Genomic DNA, 24,163 nt, shown 5'->3' with positions numbered 1-24,163 from the left:
ATAACAGATCCAAAAAAATTAAGTAAGGTCCTCTTTCCTGTAACTTTTCTGTTTGCAATTTCTTCTCACTTAACCAGTCCTTAAACACTACCAAAGCCCAACCCATGATAAGGTTTGTTGTTGCTTTGTGTCTGTTTTCTTCAGTTTGGTTGATGTCTCTTTCACTCTGCTCCTTATGTAACACTCCTTGCTTATCTCTGTCAAGTTTTCTTCCTCTCTTCTTGTTTTCTCTGTTGCTAACTGGTCATCCATTAATCACAAATCTAGAGTTTTGTGCTCCCGAAATGAGTTGAGAGTATTATTGTAAATCTCTTCCATGTTTTTGAAAACTGACATTTTTGCCATACAGTCAACAGGAAGAGGTGAAATCATAATCTCTATAAATGTGTGACCCCTAGATTTGATATGACATGTGTGATCAGCTTGCCCCAGAATTAATTACCGTTGTTTCGTGGTTTTGAGAAATCAAAATCAAGTTTTTAACACAGCTAGGCTTAAATAACCCTAAATAAGAGCCACAGTTATGTTTGACATACAAATGAACACATCTAGGAGACTGACAGTTGAACCTGAATAGATATCTTCTCATTCTTTTGTAAGCACTGACAGAGCAGACTTAGCCATTTGGTCAGTGCTACGAATCCCAACTCAGGGGGAACTCGCTGTAGGTCCTGCACTGCTTGCCCTCCAAATGGAATCCCCCTAGATCTGCCGTCCACATAAATTTCGGACAATCTTTGTTTGATCTTCGCTTTGCATTTTAATGCTTCACAGTAAAAAAGAGAGCCATGCATACCTATTTGACAGCTATGCCTTTATTTGCTCTTTCAAAGGCCCCTCTCTTTACCCTTTTATCTTGTCAAATCTCCCCTCTCACTCCCTCCCTCAATGATTTCTCTTATTCCCTCTCCATTAAAGAACTCACAACCCAACATCTCCCTTCTCTATTTATCCCTCTGTCTTTTCAAGCTCTCACCTTCTCCCTCTGTACTTACTTGCAACATTGAGAGCGTGGCTAAAGGCCCGTCATTATGGATTACCATGAGTCTCATCTGGACACCTTTCGTAAGGACTCTATAGCTTCCCTTACTTAGTCAGAACGTGTGTTTGTGTGTGTTTGTGTGTGTTTGTGTGTGTTTGTGTGTGTGTGTGTGTGTGTGTGTGTGTGTGTGTGTGTGTGTGTGTGTGTGTGTGTGTGTGGTTGTGTGTGTGGTTGTGTGTGCGTGCATGTGTTTCACCAGGAGTCTCTTCAAATTCCTGGGCCTTGCCACGGGTTCCGGGGCCCTGTAAACACTACTGACATGAATAGGCAGAGTATCCAAGTGTTACTGTGTCTATGTGTGTGGTTGTCTTACTCTGTGGAGGTCTTGGCCAGAGTGTCACAGGAGCTGTAGCTGACCCCAGAAAAGGCCTCCTTGCAGGGTAAGGTTCTCATTCCATCCATCCAGTCACCCATTGTCCCCATGGAGGGAACCTCTGCACTGCTCCTGTCCAACAACAAGTTTGCCGGCCTGAAAGGAGACAGGAAACGCAGAAACAAAATGTATGGACAGTTAAAATACAATTTCTTTGACCTGTTATCTGTACTACATGTATATGTATGTTATAACAGAGGAGTTTCAGAAGGACAAGCCATCACCCAAATAATCAGCAGACATTTGAACTGAAAACTTGTATGCCCATCCCAAAACTTCTTCCATGGATGAATGAATCTTGATGTGATTACAAAATATGCACTGTGCAGGAATAAGTATGTATATGTAAGTAAAAAATGTCAGCACAGTGTGGATTAGGAAGTGACAGTAAGATTTTGGACCCCAGAGAACTCAGAGCCTATAGGTGGATGGCAACAAGTTTCATGAAATACCATGTGAGATGTAAGTTGCAGCAATGTTTGTAGTTGTGTAACAGGACTGTTACGTTGGGCTACATAGCAAACTAATTTGTAGAATTTTAAAAGTTGTACCAGCATCAGCAATTTCACTGCCTCTATATGTTGACGACTAAAGTATGTCATGGGTTTCATCTAGTCATTAGTGGAGATCTGACTGCAACTATAGTAATAGTAAAAACAGTACCATGTTTGACTGTAGCCTGAAACCATCCATGATTGAGACACAACTTGGAAGATGTGACCTTCATGATAAAATTAAATGAATGAAAACTAATTTGGTAGAGCAGTGACATTAAAGTAGCACCGATGACTACAATGGGAGTAAATTCAAATCAATCCTTTAAAATCTTATTATACTCAGCTGTATACTTGATAAGGTTAAGTGGAGCAAGACCCTGTCCTGTAACCCAGAGATCGGCCGCAGATCTAGTGAGAGCATCTTTAAGTTGCTGATCACCACAAAGTAACTTAACCCTCCTATTATGTCCGTTTCTCTGGAACAGCAATAATGTTCCTGGGTCAATTTGACCCAGGGCATATTCAATATCCAAAAGTGCAAGAACCCCAAAAAATCCCAATACACATGTTTTTAATCTAATTTTTAACTCCATACTAACCATTTAAATCAAGATGTAGTCCATTGGTGTTATTTAATTCTCACAGATCATGGTTCAATGAGGATAACTCACTTGTTTTTCATTAAAATTAATATTAACATTTGTTTTAATGTACATTGGAAAGCCCTAAATATAAATATAAAAGTTTTTATGACGTAGATTTTTGTTTATTTAATTTTACATTTTGAATTTTTTTTTTATGAAGTGATGTTGAGAAATTAACACGACTCCTCTTCTGTCACATGATGCCCAGATTGTTATGATGCAATTAGCTGGTTTAGAAGGCATATATTGCCTAAAATAGCTTTTAAAAAGGGTCAATTTGATCCGCAACATAACAGGAGGTTTAAACCATAAGTAGCAGTGATCACAGCAATAATATGAAAAGTTAAAATTTTCAGAATTAATTTTAAAGGTAAGTCAACTGCAAAACTCTGAGGAGAAGGAGAGCTGAATGAGTACAGAAATGTTGACATAAATATTCCTGCAGAAGTCTTGTTCACCTTGTCTGAAATTACTTTCAGTTGGAATGTTCCATTAAATGTGATTTATAACAAATAAGCCAAATGGTGTTTGAACTTGGCCGTGAATTGAAACGTTGAGTTGAATTTAATTCATCCTGCAAGGATGCTGGTATGAATCATTTGGCATTGAAGCATTACCAATTGGGAGATCGGAGGGACTATATTTCAGATGTACAGAGATACATTATTTTCAAATCAATAACACCACCTTTAAATCAAAGTTTGTTTTAAGTTGTTCATGTCTTTAGTGTGTAGCTTGATAATAACCAGGATAATGTATGGTGAGTGGGTGGTAGTGCCAATCATAGTCCCATCAAGGTAAGACAAGTCCTGAAGCTAAGTGGATACATGCACTTTCTGCTTGCACAGCTCAACAGACCTATACATAAACCAGAGCCACAAACACTTTTCCCACACACTGGCCTTGTCTGTCTTCTGCATACAGTAAACCTGGACAATGCCTTTGGGCTTTTGAATACACAAGGGAAATCAAGCTATGACAGAAAATATTTTCATAATATATTTAACATATCCAGAACAAGATTACTAACAAAAGCACAATCAGTTTCTGTCTTATGTCATTACTGTTTCCTGCTGTAACATGTAACATGCAGCAGAATTCAACACTGGATTTGATTAAAGTTGATGGTTTCAATTGGATCAAATCAAATTAAATTCACTGCATTGGGCTTTAGAATGCTCAGTCGACAGTAGAGGGTGAAGGAAAGGCTGCAGGCGCTGTTCTGACTCACTCTGATTGATGATTCAGGAAAAGAGGGGGAAAAGGAGGGATGAGAGAGGAAGACAGACATCCAGGGCACAGAAGAGGAGAAAGGAAGAAAAGCTGAAGATGACAAAGAAAGCTATTTCCTTTATCTGCATCTAATCTCTGATGTTATTACTGATGCTGTGGTTTGTACAAATGCGGTCCACTTTGCTGTTGCGAAACCTTATCACGTCAATGTAGGAAATGGTAAACCGGGTCAAACCACACGAGGTCAAACTGGAGCTCAAAACAAAATGACTGATCAAACAATAGCCAAATAATGGATTAGTTAGAGCTGTCTGTTTGTTTATTGCTGAATTTAATGGTGGCATTTAAGACTGGTGAGCAAAGACACTTTTAATAAGGACACGCTGCATCTGTCTTGCAGAATAGACAAAGGCACCTGCGTCAAGACCGGCATAAACACACACACATAAATGCACATACACACACATGCACATGAGGGAATAAAGCCTTGCAAACAAGGCAGGACAGGGAAGAAAAAAAAGGTAGTTCTCCCTCAGGGAAAACTATTCATAGCCTTGTAAATAAACTCATTAGAATACCAGGAAGTCCACCTCCGCCTGGCTGATTTAGATTGGCAGGGGGAGGTTTGGAGCCGCCGTGTGTGTTTATATGTGTGAGAATGTGGGAAACATTACCGTGGGTTAGGCTAGCTTCAGGGAATGTGGAGTGTATGGGCCCCGTACCCTACACAGTTTAGCATTTTATAATTTGATTAGTTTATAATCATCATCTTTTTTAATGCAGAACAAAAATAGTAAGGTTAAGTGAATTTGTAAAGGCAGACATACTTTTTTTTCAATTTAAGTAAAGATTTACATTTATTATATAACCATGTATAAATGGTAGATAAAATTTACTCTCTACCCATAATGCATCAGTTAACCACACCATATCTGTTAACTGTAGGCAACATGTTTTAATTGAAGGAGCAAAATATATTTGAAAGCAAAGAAAAAATCATCAAGTTGCCATTAAGCAACTTCAACAAAAAAAACAACAAGAGAGAAAAAAAACAAGTCATCAAAGAGGGATGAAAAGCGCGATGACATTTTAAACAGAGGCAGGAAAAAGGGAAGAAAAAAGATGGGTTTGAGGGAGTGGAGTGGGTGTTGTTACAATGATTGAGTCTTTTCCTGCCAGATCAGAGGCCTGTCAAAATGCAGAGGGCCCCCCAGGACCCCTGGAGAGACTGGTTTGTAGAAAAAGAGGGTATAGGGAGCAATGTGGTGATGGTGGTTTACATGTGTGTGAATCTCCTTGAGGGGAAGGTTTGAAACTTTCTATGAGGAATTAATACAAAAAGAGCAGCAAATAGGACGTTTTATTTTGTTCATACACCTTTAAGAATGATTTTGGTGGTTATGATCTTTTTTTTTTTTAACCAGGCTGTTCAGCTTTTTTTGTAAGATTATTGATCCTATCCTCTCCTGTACCCAGTTACTTCTTTTTCTCCTCTGATCTCATCTCCCCTTTATCCTCTGCGTTCTTCCCCTCTCCTGTCTCCTGTGAGAGATAAACTGCAAATGACCCTGTTTCCTCTCCAATATCTATTTCTTTGTTTCTTTTGTTGTAACATTTTCGGCAACATCTCACGGCAGCTCAGGAGACAAGATGATTGGAGAGGAAACAGAGAAGCAGAGGCAAGCAGTGATGGGGAAAATAAAGAGAAAAGAGAGCATCTTTGTGATGGCAGAGGAAGGGTCTGAAACCCCCTCATGGATTAAACACAAAATAAGAATGCAAAAAACACCCGCTCGCACAGAAGGCAGTATAAATCCACCGCAGAGAGAACATAAAGTCTTCCCCCCAATCATATATTCACTTCCTTTCCACATATCTGCTCCCTCTTTCATTCTTTTGACCTCTAAATAACCAGGACTGTGTAGTCTCTTGTTTTTAGAGCTCTCAGGGGAGGAGAGAGGTGGACAAGGAAGAGCCAGAACAGATACATGTGGGCAGGACAGAGTAGAGGAGGGGATCAGGGAGATGTTAGACACATACACAGGCTCCATATTATGCTTTTTAATTGGCATTTTGATACGTGGCCTTTGAGTATCCTCTGCCTCTGTTAGGTGTGATGAATAGTATGTAGTTTTAATCAATACTACTCAGGTGGTCTGAGGGAAGCTATTAACCTAAATGACTCAGGTGTGACATTTTGATTTGATTCCAGTCAAGCATGTAGAGTTCTGTGAAGTAGGCAGGGTGTCAGGTGAAGGTTCTAGATGTCTTAATAATAAAGTGCATTACCTGTTTTACAATGGCTTTCTTTGGAACATATCAAATGTTAAATACACAAATATTTTATAGCTATTGATCTAAAATACATGCTGTAAATCTTGTGTCCGCTATCAAGTTGTCTTTACTTTATGGCTAGTTTTACTGTATTCCATACCTTTTTTTCACATACTTACATATGCATATTTCATATCTACATTCTCATCACATTAAACTGAATTTAATTCATCAACAGATGCCTGTACTCAAGTGTTGACTATCAGTCTCAAAAGGCCAACATCCAGATTGTCCACTTCGACCTACATCTCAGCTCAAACCTTTATGAGCCCCAGGACCAGTGCCACTTAGTTGTAAGCACTATTGTATCTTAGTGCTAACTTCTGAAAATGAACCAGGACTCAACTTTTATTTTTCTTACTGAATAAGACGGCTAAGGGATGTGATAATAGTCCCCAGTAGTCCGTAACCTCCGCAGTAGTCCGTAACCTTGGTATCATCCTTGACCCCACCCTTTCCTTCAAACCACACATCAGAAACGTCACCAAAATATCATTTTTTCACCTCCGCAACATTGCACAGCTCAGATCTTCTCTCTCCTCCTCTGCTGCAGAAACCCTCATCCATGCCTTCATAACCTCCCGACTTGACTATTGCAGCAGCATTCTTTACGGCCTCCCCTCCACCGACCTCAAAAAACTTCAATATGTCCAGAATTCCGCTGCCCAGTTACACAGCCACTCCTGTTTCAGAGCCCACATCGCACCCATCCTTCAGCACCTCCACTGGCTCCCCATACAGCACCGAATCCACTTCAAGACCCTGCTCATCACCTACAAAGCCCTCAATAACCTCGTCCCCTCATACCTGACCGACCTCCTCAAACGTCACTCCCCATCTCGCCACCTCAGATCATCAGATGCCAATCTCCTGTCCCCTACCACCAAGTCCAAGCACTGCACCTTGGGGGACAGAGCCTTTGCCATCGCTGCCCCGACTCTCTGGAACTCTCTCCCTCCACACATCCGCAACTCTGACTCACTTCAATCACTCAAAAACCACCTCAAGACCTACCTGTTCAAAAAGGTAGGTCTTACAACACATGACCTCTAACCCCGCCCCACCTCTGTCCTTGTTTTTTTTATTTACCTGTTTTATTTTTACTTTTATTATATGTTAAGCAACTTTGAGTATTCAGAAAAACGCTACATAAATCCTATGAATTATTAGTATTATTTATTATAAAACTGCATCTATATCCTGTTTTACAGTTACATAAATACTTGAAATTGTTCATTTTGCAGGAAAAGAGATAATGTTCAACCATACAACATCTGTTTAAGGGCATTACCATTGACTGTATGTAGAATGGACAAGTTACTTCAAGACCTCCTCCACAGGTGCTGACATATAGCATTAGTGCAACCAAAGCACACGCAGAAGCGACCTGGCTGGTAGTGTCACAGGACTGATGTCACACCGTGACGCTAACTTAAGCCATTCAACTCTCAGATAAAACATCAAAGATATATCAGGTGGGTTCAGTCCACAGCAGAACAGATTCTTGTGCTGATTTCCAGCCAGACATTTATGGCTTTGAAAAGTTTAATGACTCTTGTGGTAAAGTTTGCTAAGCGTTCTCTCCCTGATCCTCCTCTACGCTGCAGACACCTGCATTTGTCGACAGAGCTGTCAATAATGATGTCACATCTGCTCTTTTTAAAATCAAATGACTAATTCACACTAAACTTGTCATAAAAGTGAACGCTTTGACTTATAAGAATTACTTTTCACTACTCTGTTAACATTACAGAACAGATACTGCAGCCAATCAGCAGAGGGAGCTCTAAATCTTGTGACGTCAAAACAAAGCTGCTCATATAGCATATATTTTAACATACAGTCTATAGGAATTACTGACAAACATAAATGATTGCAATCATCAAAATGAAACGAATCCCTTGGATCTCAAATGGTTCATACACCCTCCAAAGCCAGTCCAGTAGACAGTGGTGTCTAACCCTGACTGGGCTCCTGTTAGCTCATAATTAGTCTCTGACAGCACACCTTCCCCCGCTGACCCCAGCCCCTCTCCATCCACATGCAGGGACAGTAAACTCTGACCAGGTCCCCCCTCCAAAGTCTCCAGATGCTCTACTCTGGTCCCAATCTTTAGTATGGGCTTTGTGAAGGAGGGAGAGCTCCATTAGCCAGCCAGGACAACTAGGAGACAAACGAGGTGTGTGGAGCTGAGTGCAGCTGCTCCCGCTGTGAAACTACCACACACACAAAGGAAAAAAAACCCACATATACACACACTGTTCTCATAAATCACCACAGCCGCCTATGTCGGCCAGCCTGTGCTCGCCCAGTGTTAAAAGCCAATCAGGGAAATTACATGCAAACTCCAAGGGACCTATTTTCACTTTCTTAAGAAATCATTAGTCAATGTTATGAGCTCTGACGTCTCCATAATACCACAGCCGTCTGCCGTACACCAGACGCCTGCCCCCCACTCTGCTCAGAACTGACAACTGCACTGGGGCTGCGTGGTTCCCCACAGCCCCCTGGGAGAGAATGGTGGTCCCTTCTTTGTTGGGACCACCACACAAGGGTGGGGAAAAAGGAAGGAAAAAACAACATAAGATTAAGGGAAAAATTAGAGAAAATTACATCAGACTTCATGGGAAGGGAAAAAGATGAAAAGTGCAAATGTAAGTTGTTTTAGGGAAAATATAGAGGGTGTGATAAGCTTTGCTAAATTTCATGAAACACCCTGTAAACACAGGAAGCAGGAAGGCAATATTTATGGCAAACTCTTGTACTGTGTGGTTCTAAAAACAAACAGGCAGGAACCAAGTGACAAGAAAATACGACCTGAATGCTAAAACCTCTCCCTCTTCCCCTTGTCCCAACAATATCTCTTCAGTTTTAAATATCAGACTGTCCTATTGCCTTGTGATTTCAGAACGGGGAGTGCATTGACCTGTAATAACTCTTATGTCGTATGTGTAGAAGTTAAAACCAGAACAACCTCAAGGGTTCAAACATTTGGAACCAGGTGTGTCTTTTTCAGGTACACTGGAAGCAAAGCTCGAGAAAGACAAAGCAGTTTGGGAATGTGCCAAATGCAGGCTTTATATTTGAATGTTCATACCTTGAAGTTGTGTTGGCTGTTATTTTGAGGCTACCAGGGTTTCGGATGAGTTTATCCAAGATGCTGACGATCTGTTCAAACTTAGGTCGATTGTTCCTCTCTTTCTGCCAGCAGTCCAGCATCAGTTGGTAGAGGGTGGCAGGGCAGTCCATGGGTGGGGGGAGGCGGTACCCCTCATCTACAGCTTTAATTACCTACATGTAAAATAGAAGAACAATATTTAACAAATGACATACAGGTAATGTTTGGCATCAGAACAACATTTTCAAAGTTATACTGAAGTAAGTAGAAGCTTTTAGAAATCTTTGGCATTTTATTTTGTAGTGAGTAACCTCCTGGAAATGTTTAATACATCATTGGTGTTGGGTAACACATATTATGGATGGATAGGACAAAATCAGCTCAGATGCTGGGTTTTGGACGAAGTTGTTGCAAATACCAAAGGAAACGAAGCTAGTTTCTGCCTCGCTGAATGAGAATCCTAATAAAATAAATTAAGTTATGCTGCAAGGAACCATTTTGCAATGCATGACTGCATTTAACACCCCAGGATCTATCTTTTTGGCGGTAACAACAAAAGTTTCCAGTGTTTTGTCTTGATACTTTTATCATTTTACAGCAGCTAGCATCACATCCTTAACCCCAAGTGTCTAAATCGTGCCAACAATATGTTCTAGCAAAAGTGCCCAACTGCTTTTTCCATCTAATGTGCCATAAGCCTAATCATGCAAGCTTGAACATGTAATAAACAACAGAAAACCCCATCAGTAAAATAAGAAGTTAACTTTGCAACATGGAGGTACTTACGTCCTGATTTGACATCTCCCAGTATGGCCGTTCCCCATATGACATCACTTCCCAGAGTACGATGCCATAACTCCAGGCATCGCTGGCTGATGTAAACTTCCGGTAGGCGATAGCTTCTGGAGCTGTCCACCGGATGGGGATCTTTCCTCCCTGAGAGACAGTCAATCAGATTAACAACTTTTTAGTCAGTTAATCAATAAATCATCAAAATAAATGCATGTTTGAGCGTAATCTGGCAACCAAATAATCACATGTAGCTGATTGATTAAACTGTTCATAAATTTTGGTGCATTAAATTCATATAAGACTTGGAATCTGACATGATATCACAGAATATTAACCTCAAAATAGACAAGGTAAATTTGATTTATATAAATTAAGACCTCATACAAGGTATACAATCTAATGCTGTTCTAAAATCTCTTAATATCTGATGGGCTCAACCTCAATACTGTACTGTATAGTCTTAGCCTCACATCCAGATCTGTTTCTGTTACCTGACATATACGTTTTATGTGGTGTGATTGATTTGTTTTTTCACACAAGCAAAAACAAACAGACTGAAATATAAGATTTTACTTTTTATTTCTTAAATGTGGGATTTTAAAGTTCATATTTACTCTGAAAAATGTTATTTTCAGATAGAAAGGTCATATAATCGATATTCAATAACAGAAAGAAAAAAGTATATCAATCAAACCACAATCCAAAGATCCCTGCCTAACCTCTCTCTGTCTGCCACATTTGTCATTCTAGCTGAGAAACAGACAAATGAGGGAAATGGAGCTGTGGAAGGAAGGACTCTGCTGCATCCAAAGCTAACAGACAACTGCCAAGTCACCCAGCTCATGATGGGTGCTTTACAACCACACACACACACACACAAGGTGTCCTCTAAAAGACAGACTCCGATACTGCCTGATCCGCAAAGAAACACTCAGGAAGATACAAGACAGACAAACACACATTAACAGGATGGTGACACAAACTAAAACAGCAAATACAAACATAACAACAATCATCACCTGCACTTTACTCATACTGTACCCACCTTTTCCCAGAGTACTTTAAAGGGCAAAATGTGTGAACACCACTGGATTCACATGCACGGAAGACACACAAAACAAAAAGAGAGTAAGGAGTCCGCCAAAAACACAAAAGACCAGGTTAAAAAAGAAAGTTCTATTGTAGGCTGGAAGGAAAATCTGGTTACATGTGGGGAGCGGCATCTGTAACCGTGACATGGCAGAGTTTATTATTCTATCTTAATATTTTAGATTATGTATTTCTGGGAGAAAGGCAAATGGCACACTGTGACTGTTTATTTGACATGCAATTCTCGGCCAGAAAATTAGACTGTGTTTAAAAGGGCTGCACGCACGGCTTTAGACCACAGGATCCTGTGTTGAAAATGACCACACACACAGACACAGACGCAGATGCAGACACACACGGAAAGGGGAAAAGTGCAGATGCACTTTAAAATATAATGAGTTGAAGAAAAAGAATATATGTGGAATAAATACATGTTTTTATTTATTATTTATAATTTCAGTACAAATATCCTAAAACTATGATCTTCATATTCAGTAAAATCAGTAAAAAGTGCAAGGGGACTCCTCTGTAAGTCATTCAAACTTCCCATAGCTTTGAACTGCCTTCTGGAATAATACAAGTGTTGGTGTTTGTTGGTTGGTTGGAGTAATCCATTGGAATGGACTCGATATTGGACCACATACTCTAACCCAGGGGTTCCCAAACTTTTCAGCCCGCGACCCCCAAAATATAGGTGCCAAAGACTTGCGACCCCCAAAATATAGGTGCCAAAGACTCGCGACCCCCACTGTTCCTCAAAATGATTTAATGTGGCTTCATTTAGCTGGTCTGCAGACAATCAGCCTACCTATATGAGCTTGTAGCTGTGTTTCCTGTGCCTTTATGAAATAACCTACTGCTACTGATGCTTTTGATAATTCACTGTTCACTAACCCTAAACTAAGGAGTCATCTAGCAAAAAGAAAGTCAGAAAAATCATTACATTTGATATTATTTACTGTAATGGATGAAATGTGCTATACTTAGATAACTTAAAAAATAAACCTTCTGGAAGACATCTCAGGACCCCCATTTGCATCTCGCGACCTCCCCAGGGGGACCCAACCCACACTTTCCGAACCCCTGCTCTAACCAATTAACTACATTATCATCGAGTCAGTATGCGAGTGCCCTATAGCGACATTCAACTCACCCTGGTGGTGTAGGCAGCCTCTGGGTCGTCCTCCAGGACTCGCGACAGTCCGAAATCTGACACTTTACACACCAAGTTGCTGTTGACCAGGATGTTCCGAGCTGCCAGGTCCCGGTGAACATAACCCATGTCTGAGAGATACTTCATGCCTGAGGCGATGCCACGCAGCATACCAACCAACTGGATGCCTGTAAACTGTGCATCATGTTTCTAAAAGAGGGAGAGACAGAACATCGGAATAAAGAAAAGACCAAGGGTACACTTCAATGTCAAACCTAAATGTATATCTTAAACAACACAACGGGAGTGTGACCTTTATGGCTATGTGCATAAAATGAAACCTTTCTACATTAGTGTCCACAGCATTTTCATTAACCTTTGAAAACCACCTTTGACATTCTGTAGCTCATCTTCAGTTCAACTGTGAAATATGGAACGCCACAGAGGCAGTAATGTATGGAAATCAGGATAAGAGCAACAACTCACTGGAACAGCCTTTATTCTTCTGAGTTTAGCTACTTCTATCCACTGTTTTTTCATGTATATATTGTATTAATATTGGCCCATGTGACGACCAATGAGAGCCTTCATCTCCACTGACCTGATTTGTGTGACATTCTATCTATCCATCTGTCTATTGTAGTTTTTGTGCAGGGTTTGATCTCCTTTGACATGTGGGTAAGAACAGTTTGTCTGTGTCTACATTTCCATCCATTTCTCTTCACATGCACTCATTTACTCTGTTTGTCTAAGACCACGTCATTTGTGCGATGAGTGTAAAATGAGTGTATTTTCCTTTGAAAACTAACTGGGCCCACCTCAGCTCTTATTTTGTCTGGAGCAATTTGTGGCCAGAACCACCTGGCTCAGTCACTTCAGAGCGTTCCAGATTCAGGACACGGACACAAGCTGTAATGCACACACTATGAATTTGCATGCATATGTTACTGTGTGTGCGTCTGTGTGTGTTTGAATATATATGACACATCTTCAATGATAAAGTGCAGGCCTCTGGGAAAATGTCAGGAAACAACAGCTACTCCTCCTGCATGTGTCTGGATACTATGCAGACACATGTGGGAAAGGCCTAAATCAAGTCTCAGTACACATGTGTTCATGCCAGTGTTGTGGCTTGGCTGTTGTGTTTTAGCTAATTTCAGTGAGACAGGTCAATTCCTCTTTGAGAGACAGAGGCGTGGCTAGAATCAAATTCACTCCTGGCCAGACAGCCGAGGATACAGTTCGTAAAACCTGTCATTTGATAAGTCCTGTGTGTTGACTTCAGCAATAACAGCCAGACTTCCTAAAATCTTCCTTTTTTCAGGTACACATACATTTACTGGAACAACTACAAAAGTATTTGAACTTTTTCTTAAACATGTGAAAATGTAACAGTACTACTGCTTCTAGTTCTGCTACTACTACTCTTACTGCTACACATGAGGAGGAAAACAGCATAGACACGAGCAGGGTTTTTGAAACACACAAGGAGCTGAGTGAAAGAGACATAGACCAAATTGAAGAAAACAGACATGAATCAGCAACTAACTGAAACACAGTAAGGGCTTTAGCAGTATTAGAGGACTGGTTGAGTAAACATAACAGAAAAGTTATGGAAATGAGGACCTTCTGCTTCTGCTGCTGTTATTTTCTGCATGTTAGGAATGTATATGGATAAACAGTAATGTTTTGACATTACCCTGAACGAAAATGTTAAGTTGATCTTGATTTGTAACGGTACGCTAATGTTAAGACCTTAACCCCCCTGTTAAATTTACCCTTTTAAAGTCTATTTTTTGGCAATATATGCCTTCCAAACCAGCTAAATGTGTGACTTACTGTTTCATAGATGTTTGACCCAAATTTCACTGCTGTGCATGGACAGATTGAACAAAGATTTACTGCACTGGTTGCAGAGCAACCTGATGTGTGATCAGTGTTTTGCAGGTGCAAGACAGATTTTTCACCATATTCACTGATGAGTTTCCTAATCTTTATTTAACTGTCAAGTACGTGTTCTCCAACTGCTTCAGAGTGTGTACTTCTGTACTAACTTGTGATCCACTCTGAATGTGTGTATGTCTTTGTCCATGTCATTACTTACTCTCAAGAAACTGTCCAATGATCCATTCTCCATGTATTCCGTGACGATCATGACGGGTTTACCTGTAACAGAGAGGAAGGCGTCAGCGTGTGAGTTTGTATCAGGTTAAGTAGTTGCGATACAACACAACAACCATGACTGAAAGATGCATGTAACTCAACATATTGATTTCACATCAATTCATTGATGTTGGAAAAGTCATATGGAGTCAACGCTTGGGCTGTTACTGACTTAAAGCAGACGTACATGAGTCCTGATAGGGACCAGGTTGGACTCTTTCGACTGTCCGTCTCACACACACACACACTCAGGAGAATGAAATGATCTTAGCCGTTTTAGGGTTCCAGCAGGTCAGCTGTCAAAGTGTGACATCTTTATTTCTGTTGAAGATCTGGCTGTAAATCCAAGCTGCCTGATATCATCTGTACCTGATCAGACTTTGGCCAACACAAGGTTTATTACAGAGGGAAAAAAAGTGATGGAAAAAACCTTTAAAAAACCTTTAAATCAGCGACTGTTGAATGGACAGCGATGGTGTCAGGGCTTGTTTGTGCCCCAGATGGTTTTGTTCTCCGTGCTTCACTCTTGACTTCCCACCATCCATACGCTTCTTCTCCATTTTATTCTGATTAATGTGCCCTCCTCTCTCCTCCCTCTTCCCTTTTTCATTCCTGGCCTACCTTTATTCTGTCATCTTAGCTTCTTTTTACCCACCACCCAATCCTTTCCTCCTCCTTTTATCCCTCTTGCATGTATTAATGTGATCCCGCCCCACATCTGGCCTAGATGGCTTTTTTATCAAATGACGAAGGCTGAGTGGGGATGGAATCAGTCGCAAAAAGAAACAAATCCATTATTCTCATTTGGAAAAAAATAAACTTTCCATATATAATGATGGAAGTTGGCTGCCTTCATATACAGTATTTAATTAAATCAGAGCAGATTGGAATAAAGCAGATCTGGTGTGAGTTACAAATAAAAAATATCCCTCTGAGTCAATCAGACTGGAAAAAGTTGTTTTTGGCCCAACAAACTGCTTCAAGTAAATGAGCCAAGACCAAAGGTGTGCTTGATTTAAACTAGGCTTGGAGATAAAAACAAAAAAATAACAAAGTCTTCCAGTTTTTGATTATCACGAACAACATTTCCCTATTTAAACAAACACTTCTCTCCCTCCTGATTAGACAAACTTTTACTTTTTCACTCTGACGTTTGTTTCTCTGCTTTCCAAAGGGCATGGATTGTCTCAATATAATTGCAACACTTACTCCTACAGTGAAATTACAGTAAATAGATAAAAATAAGGTTAAACAACCTCCCACCTCCCACTCCCTAAAGCCTGTGATGGATTGCTTCGTTTAACCGGGAACGCGGGAACACACACACCCAGTCCTCCCTCTCGTCCTCCGCCCTCTTCCCGTCCCCCTTTCTCTCTGTTCTCAACACAGGCAGCAAAGATAAAGCCCCCAAAGTCCCTTTATTCTGGGAACACTATTGTGAGCTTGTGTGTGTGTAAGCGTGTGACAGAAAGAAGTACATGCATGTGTTTGTGTGTGTGTTTGTGTGTGTGCCTGCAAATATGCAGCCTGTGGATCAGCCAAAAGCAGCAGCAAGGTAAATGGGGTGTGAAAGTCTCAGGATTATTAAGAATTAACAGGAGCAGCTTAATAAATCACCCTGCAGCCGTGTGTGTGCGTGTATTTGTGAGTTTGTAAGTGTGCATCTGTGTGTGTCAGAGCATATCAAATGGACCTCCTGAAACTATGCCCTGCACTCTTGCTGCAGTAGCTCACACACACGTGTTCAGAGTATCCCTTCAAATGTCATGTGTACACACAGAGACACACACAGTGAATATTAGGCTTTCCCTTTTGATCTCAAAGTAGTAAATGAAACCACCAAACAGCACTTTTCACCAGCTGCATTTAAAAAAAAAGAGTGGTGCACTTTAAAATGTGCAATACAAACTGTAATATTCATTGAAAACATACAAACAAAAGTAGTAGGAAAATTCTAGAAACACGTCTGAAATGTGTGTGTGAACTGACTTTCTTTTTAAAGTGTTTGGTCATTATTTGTGAGTAAATCTATTTGTTGCAGAAAAAAACGGCATTAATTCATAAAAGTTTATCCTTTTAAAAGTTTGTATTGTGTACGGTCTGCTCTCCGCTGATATTCTCACACTGAATTCATTTTTGGAAATTCATTTGAAAATCTGAATAGCTGGAGAAAATTCTGTGGTAACTTTTTAAACAATCCCTTAAAGTTCATTCAATTTTGCGCCCCAACAAAAAAATCCCACAATGCATCATTATTCCTGTAAGTGATGACTCAAAACAGTAAATTACAGACTGGTCTGAAATAATAAATTGCTGTTTTTTATCCTCTGGTGACTTAATGAATTAATTAACACAATATGGCTTGACTGTGCTGTCGTGTCTGTTTTGCACATTCCATTTTGATTCCTAATTTGGCGATTCTGTTTTAGATTAAGGGGAAGTCGTGCTACTAAGTCGCTAAATTTAGTTGCCTGAAATTTAAGAGGCAGGGAGCAATTAAGGCTTGCAAACTAAACAGAAAAAGGAGAGATGAAGCAAAGAAAAACAAATGAGAAAAATTATAAGGAACCAAAAGTATGAGGATGAATTATGGGCAGATTTCAGTGCATTCTATTCTGCTCTTTAGGATACACGCACGGGCAGAACTACTTAACAAGCCCTGTGCCGCAGGGAGAGATAGAGGCCAGGCGCGTTTCTCAGCGACAAAGTTCAGACTCATTATTTCCCTTTTTTTGCAGTCATTCCGTTTTAAAGAGGCCTTCTGTGTGCTAATGATAGTCTTATAAAGAGGCCCAGAGGGGAGCGAGTCAGAGATATGGATTTATGGATTTATGCCCGCTTTGGACACAGGCTTTGATCAGAGCACATTGATCTGAAGAGATTTACACCACCTCAACTCAATAAAGCTCCTGCGCTCCTTCACAGAAGAGTCGGCCACTTTAGAGCCATTTGTCAAAGACAATTGAAAATCTGGAATCAGTAAAAGGACTCTGATGAGGATCTGTGATGGAACGTGTATACAACTATTTCTGCAGTCTATTACTCTATTCTTCTTTATTCCATCTAAAGGTTTTATGTGTGGATGTGTTTTTCTCCTTATTTGTGCTTGGACTTTATAAAGGTAAATTGCCTACTATACCAAACATAGTTTTTTTATATTCTATTGTAAAAAGTAATGATCACTTTGCTGTTGACTCATTTCAAAGTGCGTGCTCTAAAGTGATGAGTCATGAATGCACTTACTGCGTGTCACCACTCCCTCCAGTCTGATGATGTTGGGGTGATCAAACTGTCCCATGATTGATGCCTCTGCAAGAAAGTCACGCCTCTGTTTGTCAGTGTATCCTCCTTTCAGAGTCTTGATGGCCACACAGATCTCCTTCTTGCTGGGAAGCTTCAGGCGCCCACTGCACACCTCACCAAATTCACCTAAAGATAAAAACATGAAAGATACAACAACAAATAAATTAAACACAGTGATATGCATGTAATGCTGAGTTTATAGTCTTATGAGTGTACTTGGTTTTACATTATCAAGCTATAACAAAACTTTTGGGATACAGCAGCAATGTTGTCCAATTGAAAACCATTTTAGGTGAAGTTATGAATGCATAGAGGGGTTAATTTTCATTTTTAAAATAACCTTGATTTGGTATGCACCAAGTGGCAACCTCCAGTCTAAAACTATGAAGCCCATGTGAAAGGGTTATAAACTCCAATACATCGAGAATCCGCTTGAGGCTGGCTGCAGAAACACCGGAAACCACATACACACCATTTCAAAAAAGACAATCTTTGCAGCATTAATAAACATGTTTACAGCCTGGTTCAAAAAACGGCTTGGCTCTACGTAGCTAATTTCTCTATCAGCACACACTGTAAGTACATATTGTGTCCATGGGTTAGCTTATTTTGTGCCTTCAAATTATGTCATATATTTAAACCTGCAACCTCAAGTCACAGTATATCAGGGAATCAGTCAATCTTTATATAACTTAAAAAAAAAACACCTTATATTTGCATCTTTTATAACATTGAGAATGCCTGTCTTCAGGAAAAAAAAAAGAAGAAAAAAAAAGCTCCCTGGATCAGAAATCAATGCTACAAACTGCTGCAGGGTAGCTTAGCGGGAAACTCAACTACAATGCAACAGGCTAGAGAAGTCATGTCAAGCATTGCTGGGTTAGTTGTACTATTGTGGGGAACACAAACAAAACTTTGCTTTGGGGCAGGACCAGTAAGTATAAAGATATTGTGCGTTGAATTACTTAAGAACTGGTTTTGGAGGTGCCAGATTCAGCACTCTAATCAAAGTGAGGACTTAGTGCTAAAGAGGAAGCTGCAGATCAAAGGGTATTACAACCATGATCTCTTTTTTGAACTCCCATTAATCATGAAATGTATTTATTGATTTTGGAGAGATTATAATTATGCGTTTAAACCACTGGGACCACTAATGACACCCTGAGTAGTAATATGTTTTTAAATAGATCAACCTGAATTCACGGTCCAGATGATACCGCCTCTCAGACGGTAAGAGACTTTTCAACTCTCACTGTTGTACTGGAAGGTATTGGAACTCTGTCTCCACCATGGGAGAGGGCAATTTGCATTCCTTGCTGCTGAGAGGATGATTGTACTTCAGCCTATTACTGTGTGTGTGTGCATGAATGTGTGTTTTCGTATGTTTCAGTGGGTAGTGTAAGCTCTGTGGGCAGGCTGGCCACTTCAAAGGCAGCCAGCCAGTTTCCCAGCTGGTGGCGTGGTTTGGATGGACTTTAGGAGAAGAGTATGATGTGTGGATTTGTGTGTGTGTACTTCCATGTGAGAGTTTGTTCCTCCATATTGTGTACTGCATGCATGTTGTACAGTGACATCAGAGAAGAGACATGTGCAGATCTCTCTCAATCCGGTACAATCCTTTCCCATAGCAGCTCTGGATCAGAGAGCATGGGTCGGAACCCTGGACTTGAAGGAACAGGGTCTGGAAAAACTTAAGCAGGAATAATTACAACCTGTCTAAATATCGAATGCATGCCTGTTCTTTCGGCTCTGTTCTTTGGGCCCTCAGAAGTGGACAGACGAGCCAGGCCAAGGCACCTTTTTTATGTGGTCACTCTGAGAAAGGAGATCTCTGCCCAATAAGGCCTGATTAGGGACACTCACTCCTTCCGTGCTCTGAGTGGAGCTAGGTATTCCACTTTGATGTTGAAGTCTGACCTGTGTAAGCAGAGGGGAACGTGTGTTCTGTCTTTTAACACACAATCACCGATTGGAAGGAGATCAAAGCCGTGTTCAAGTTTTTAATGAAGACAGATGAGGTTTGGGGAAAGGTTGGACAAAGAAGAGGTATGCTGTGTATTGTTCTGGGCGCTTATATGGGTTCATAAAAATCACACGGATGGGTGGTGTGTTATATTCCAGCTGACAGATAAAAATGTTTACATCATGGCTTAAGCTTTAAAGTACAACTCTGGTGTTCACTTCTCATTAACTTCTTTCATAATAGATTTACAGATAGGGGGCTGAAGTCCTGGTCACACTCCTGGTTAATATCAGTTTTAATGACATTTGCGGCTCAATTTCCCCCTCAGAGAGTGCCCTGCTCTAAAATGTTCAGTGTTTGCAGGGTTTCTGTCCATCTTCCTACATCTGAGCCGGTTACTAAAATTAGATCACCGGGGTTACAATCATAAGCACTCACATTTATAAACAACACTTGATAACCCTGGGGTTTTATTCATAAAGATTACAAAGAGTTGCTCCAAGTGATGCAATTCTGAGAAAGGTCTCAGAATCCTGACTCTTAAATAAGACAGAAGTGATTCACAAAGTATCTTAGCCCGGAAGAGAGCTAAGATGGAAAACTGTTAGGAGCAGTGAGAAGCACTTTTAAGACGGTTAAGAGTTTCCAAAGAAGAGGAGGAAATGGAGGAAATATGGTGAGAAAGAGGAAACATACTCCAAAAATTGAATGACAGTAAGTAAACTAGAAGTTAACAATTGAACTGTACTGAGTCATATTTGTGGTAGATCCAAATAAAGATGTGCTCAGCAATGCAATATTGCTGGAAATAAAAGGGATCACAGCATTAAGATATTTGGGAACTAGAAAAATGCAACAGTTTCATCATTGATTATGTTCTCAAACTAGGTGAGCTTCAGGAAGGGAGGCTTGTTCAGACTGACTTAGCAAAACTAAGATAATGCAGAATAGCATAGGCAGCAACAGGCTGTATAGAAGATAAAAACTACAGCAGTTCAAGGTTGATATTTAACATAAGGTGTAGCACTGCAGTCAGTGTATTTATTGGAAGACGTGTCAGCAGACATCCCTCTTTCTCTGTGCGGACTGAGTGCAGATTGCAAGTTTGTTGATCCTAGATGGATAAGATGTCATATACTGGCAAAGAAAAAAAAATCATAAATTAATTACAAAATATACTAAGGTAGGCGTAAATATATCTTGACAATAATTATCTCTTAATTCAGAAAAGTAGAGGTTTTTTTTTCTCAAGCGAATGCACTGAGACTCCATTCTTTTTTATTTTCTCCTTTATTTTTGGATCAACCATCCACAACTATGAAAAGAATGAGTCATTCATAACAGCAGGGTCAACCACACCTCCTCAATGAGATACATTTTCTTGTTATTGCACTAAAAACAGTTCTAAATTTCTCCTAAGCTACGACTCCTTGCTAGGGTTTGTTAAGCTAAGTTAGGAGCTTTAAGAATGTTCTGTGACTGTATGGGAATATAAGTACTTAGGCCAATTTGTGTCAAATCCTCAAGGGAGCTATTATTGTTGAATGCTGTCAAATAGCCCTCATGTTGTCTTTGGGGTCATGTTAAGTAGACATGAACAATAGTGTGAACAAAGGCAATAGTCTTTCAAAATATGAAGCTGTTATCAGTTAACATCAAAAGACTGTTGTTGTTATTGTAGAGATTTTTCAGTTAACATATGATGTTTACATCTTTACCATGATTTCAAAGTGGCTTTCCAGCATGGATAAAAATAGTCTTTTTGCACAGTCAGATGTTGAGCTTCATGTCAAGTATGAAGAAGCACTAAAATAAATATACTTTGCCTCAGCCAGGCTCTGTTGGCATTAAAAATGTATAGCTTACTGCAGTGTAGTTGTCTTCAGTGTGAATCCAACTGTGTGCGAGGGCATTGGGGTCAACTGTTATTTGTTTCAGAACTATGGTACAGATTTTGGTATCAATTATATATTGTTTCATTAACGCAGTAGTTCAGTTTTTAATCCAAACAACTGCCTACCTGAGTCCTAATGTTTAGACATCAGCCCCATAGAGATGAATATTATGTCTCTACTGTGAACGATGAAAAATGTGTTGTGGAGTGTATTCCGGTTTGGAGCCAGGTATTACACTCTCTGGCTGCCCTGACAGCTTTACAGTGTGCAGGACTGGTGGGACTCTGGAGATTGGCCTGCTGTTATGTCCTGTGTTCTTTACTCTCCATCTATTCTGCCTGCACTCAACATGACTCACACAGCATTACCCTCCCGTCTGCACTCCTGCTCAAGTTATCAGGAGGAACATGTGGAGAGGAGTGGAAGCTTGTTTTACTGTGGCGATCATTAGACTGAGTTCAGAATTAGAGCATCAGGCTGTTACCTGTGGGGAACGATGAGAAAAGAAGAGAAGAGAGAGAGTGAGAGTGGGAGGTGAGCAGAACAACTTCTAACTTCTCCCCCTCTGTCATAGAGGAGGGTGGGAAAGAAGGGACCTCAAGCTGGGGTTTTAAATGCTTCTCATTTCCAGCTGTGCAGTATATGGCACAAAGTTAAACTAGCCTGCTGCTATGAAAATGTAGATATATTGGAGCTCTACATGCACCTCATTTTTTCTCCATTGTGCACTTGGAGTGCCTTTGTCGTTTAAGCAGAGCATGAAGGAGTAAGAAAGAGGTATAATGAGGTAAGAGATGGAGAGAGGACGTCAGAGAGAGACGACACCATTTATTTCTCTTAATCGATTTAGACTTTTTTTCAACTTCTTTTTAACTGGAATATCTCTTAAGTGCCTGCTTCTGCACATATAGCAAAATAGTGTTCTGAGCTTGATTTCCAGTTTATCAAAATGTATTATGTATGTAATATGTGGCAAAAACACTGCAGAACAGTTATAGAGGAGAGGTCCTTCTACAGGTACTGCTGATATTTTCTGTCCATGTTAAGCATCAAGACACATACATATTATTCAGAGACCCATATGAATCCAGTGAACAAACGTTTGGAAACTGTGCTTATAGGAAAAATGTTAAGAGGCTTGTGCAGAACCAGACTAAATGGTAGACAGCATCTGTCATGGCCAGCATGGTGTGTGCGCTTGTTTCTCACCTGCTCCCACTACTTTATCGATGGCGATGCAGGAAGCGTCCAGCTCCTTGGCAAACTCATGCACAGCCTGGCTGGGGTCTTCATAGGTGTGGGGGTCCACGTAGGTTCTGATCCCTGGCAAACGCACTGCAGCAGCAAAGGGGAAGTTGAATGTGTTAATGTCCAATCAATGTACTCTCAACATGTTTATGACCCTTAATCCAACAAGCCTTACCATTCGCTAGTGGTCAGTTTAACAATGATGAAGGAGGGCTATATAAATTGGTAACTGATGTGTTTGCTGTTTGATTTAATCAATAGTTTAAGATGTAATCTGTTTGTACTAACATTTAAGAATATGTGAAGAGTTTCCTAGAAATAAGAATATGCAGCTGATGCACTCAACAATTTCAATATACTACACTGGCTGCTAATCAAATACAGTTTAAGATCCTCATATTAACATACAAAGCAATCCATCATCAAGCACCCTCTTATATCTCTGACCGGCTCCACTCTTACATCCCCAGTAGACCCCTCAGATCAGGGTCTGCTTGCTGTGCCCAGTGTCAGGCTTAAAACTAAAAGTGACCGTGCCTTTGAGCATGTGGCACCAACTCTCTGGAACAGTCTTCCGCCCCAAGTGCGCTGTGCTGATTCGACTGAGACTTTTAAAAAGCAGCTTAAGACACATTTGTTTGTTATGGCTTTCGACCTTCCGTCGTAATTTGATGTCATTGTGTCTGCTTTCTTTATTATCTTATTTATTGCTCATTGTATTGTCTTGTTGACATTGATTCTCTGTAAAGCACTTTGTGACTATGTCTGTGAAAGGTGCTATACTAAATAAAGTTTACTTACTATACTCTCAACTTTAACAACATGAATCAAATAAACTTTATCTAGGATAGGTCGACTCTTTTAGTGCTTGTAAGGTAAGGCTGTACATTTCTATCTTTGTTTCTGTAAGATAGCAAAAGCTTCTTATTTAGCTAAAATTAAGAATGCACTGTCGCTCAAACAGAAGAGAATTTTGTCACTTTGTCTCCATTGTCACCGAAGAAATAATCAAAGTGACTGAAGACTGCTTTTTTTAAACATATGTACCTGTGGATATTGGTTTAGGATAGACTTAAAAGATTTCAGAAAAATCAACCATTCCCCTATGTAATAAAGTTTTTCTGTTTATTAGTCCCTGTGGGGAAATTAATGCTGTGCCTTTGACCCAACACAACGATTCATGAACATGGACAGCCGCACTTTAGTGCTCGGGGAGTTAAGGGGCCCAATACTTAGGTCAAGGTTAAAGGCAGGAGAATTCCCAATAAATAACAAGATGTGTATAAATAGAATGAGTGCATAAAAGAGAACAAGCA

The 24,163-nt window shown here is 40.2% G+C and overlaps 1 protein-coding gene across 2 annotated transcripts in view; it reads right to left on the bottom strand.

Annotated features, from left to right (window-relative positions):
- Positions 1–24,163, bottom strand: part of epha3 (eph receptor A3) — a 118,016-nt gene that overhangs the window by 6,617 nt on the left and 87,236 nt on the right. For both annotated transcript variants that reach the window (XM_034693113.1, XM_034693112.1), the window contains exons 10-16: positions 22,809–22,934; positions 17,682–17,867; positions 14,380–14,441; positions 12,276–12,485; positions 10,028–10,177; positions 9,221–9,414; positions 1,356–1,511 (exon numbers count right to left, since the gene is read on the bottom strand). In XM_034693113.1, the coding sequence (XP_034549004.1) occupies positions 1,356–1,511; positions 9,221–9,414; positions 10,028–10,177; positions 12,276–12,485; positions 14,380–14,441; positions 17,682–17,867; positions 22,809–22,934 (1,084 nt within the window). The remainder of the gene's footprint in view (positions 1–1,355; positions 1,512–9,220; positions 9,415–10,027; positions 10,178–12,275; positions 12,486–14,379; positions 14,442–17,681; positions 17,868–22,808; positions 22,935–24,163) is intronic.

This window comes from Notolabrus celidotus, chromosome 10 (assembly GCF_009762535.1).
Source record: "Notolabrus celidotus isolate fNotCel1 chromosome 10, fNotCel1.pri, whole genome shotgun sequence".
NCBI classification, from domain to species: domain Eukaryota; kingdom Metazoa; phylum Chordata; class Actinopteri; order Labriformes; family Labridae; genus Notolabrus; species Notolabrus celidotus.
The sequence above is the reverse complement of the archived record's forward strand: the minus strand, read 5'-3'. Positions and strand labels throughout refer to the sequence as shown.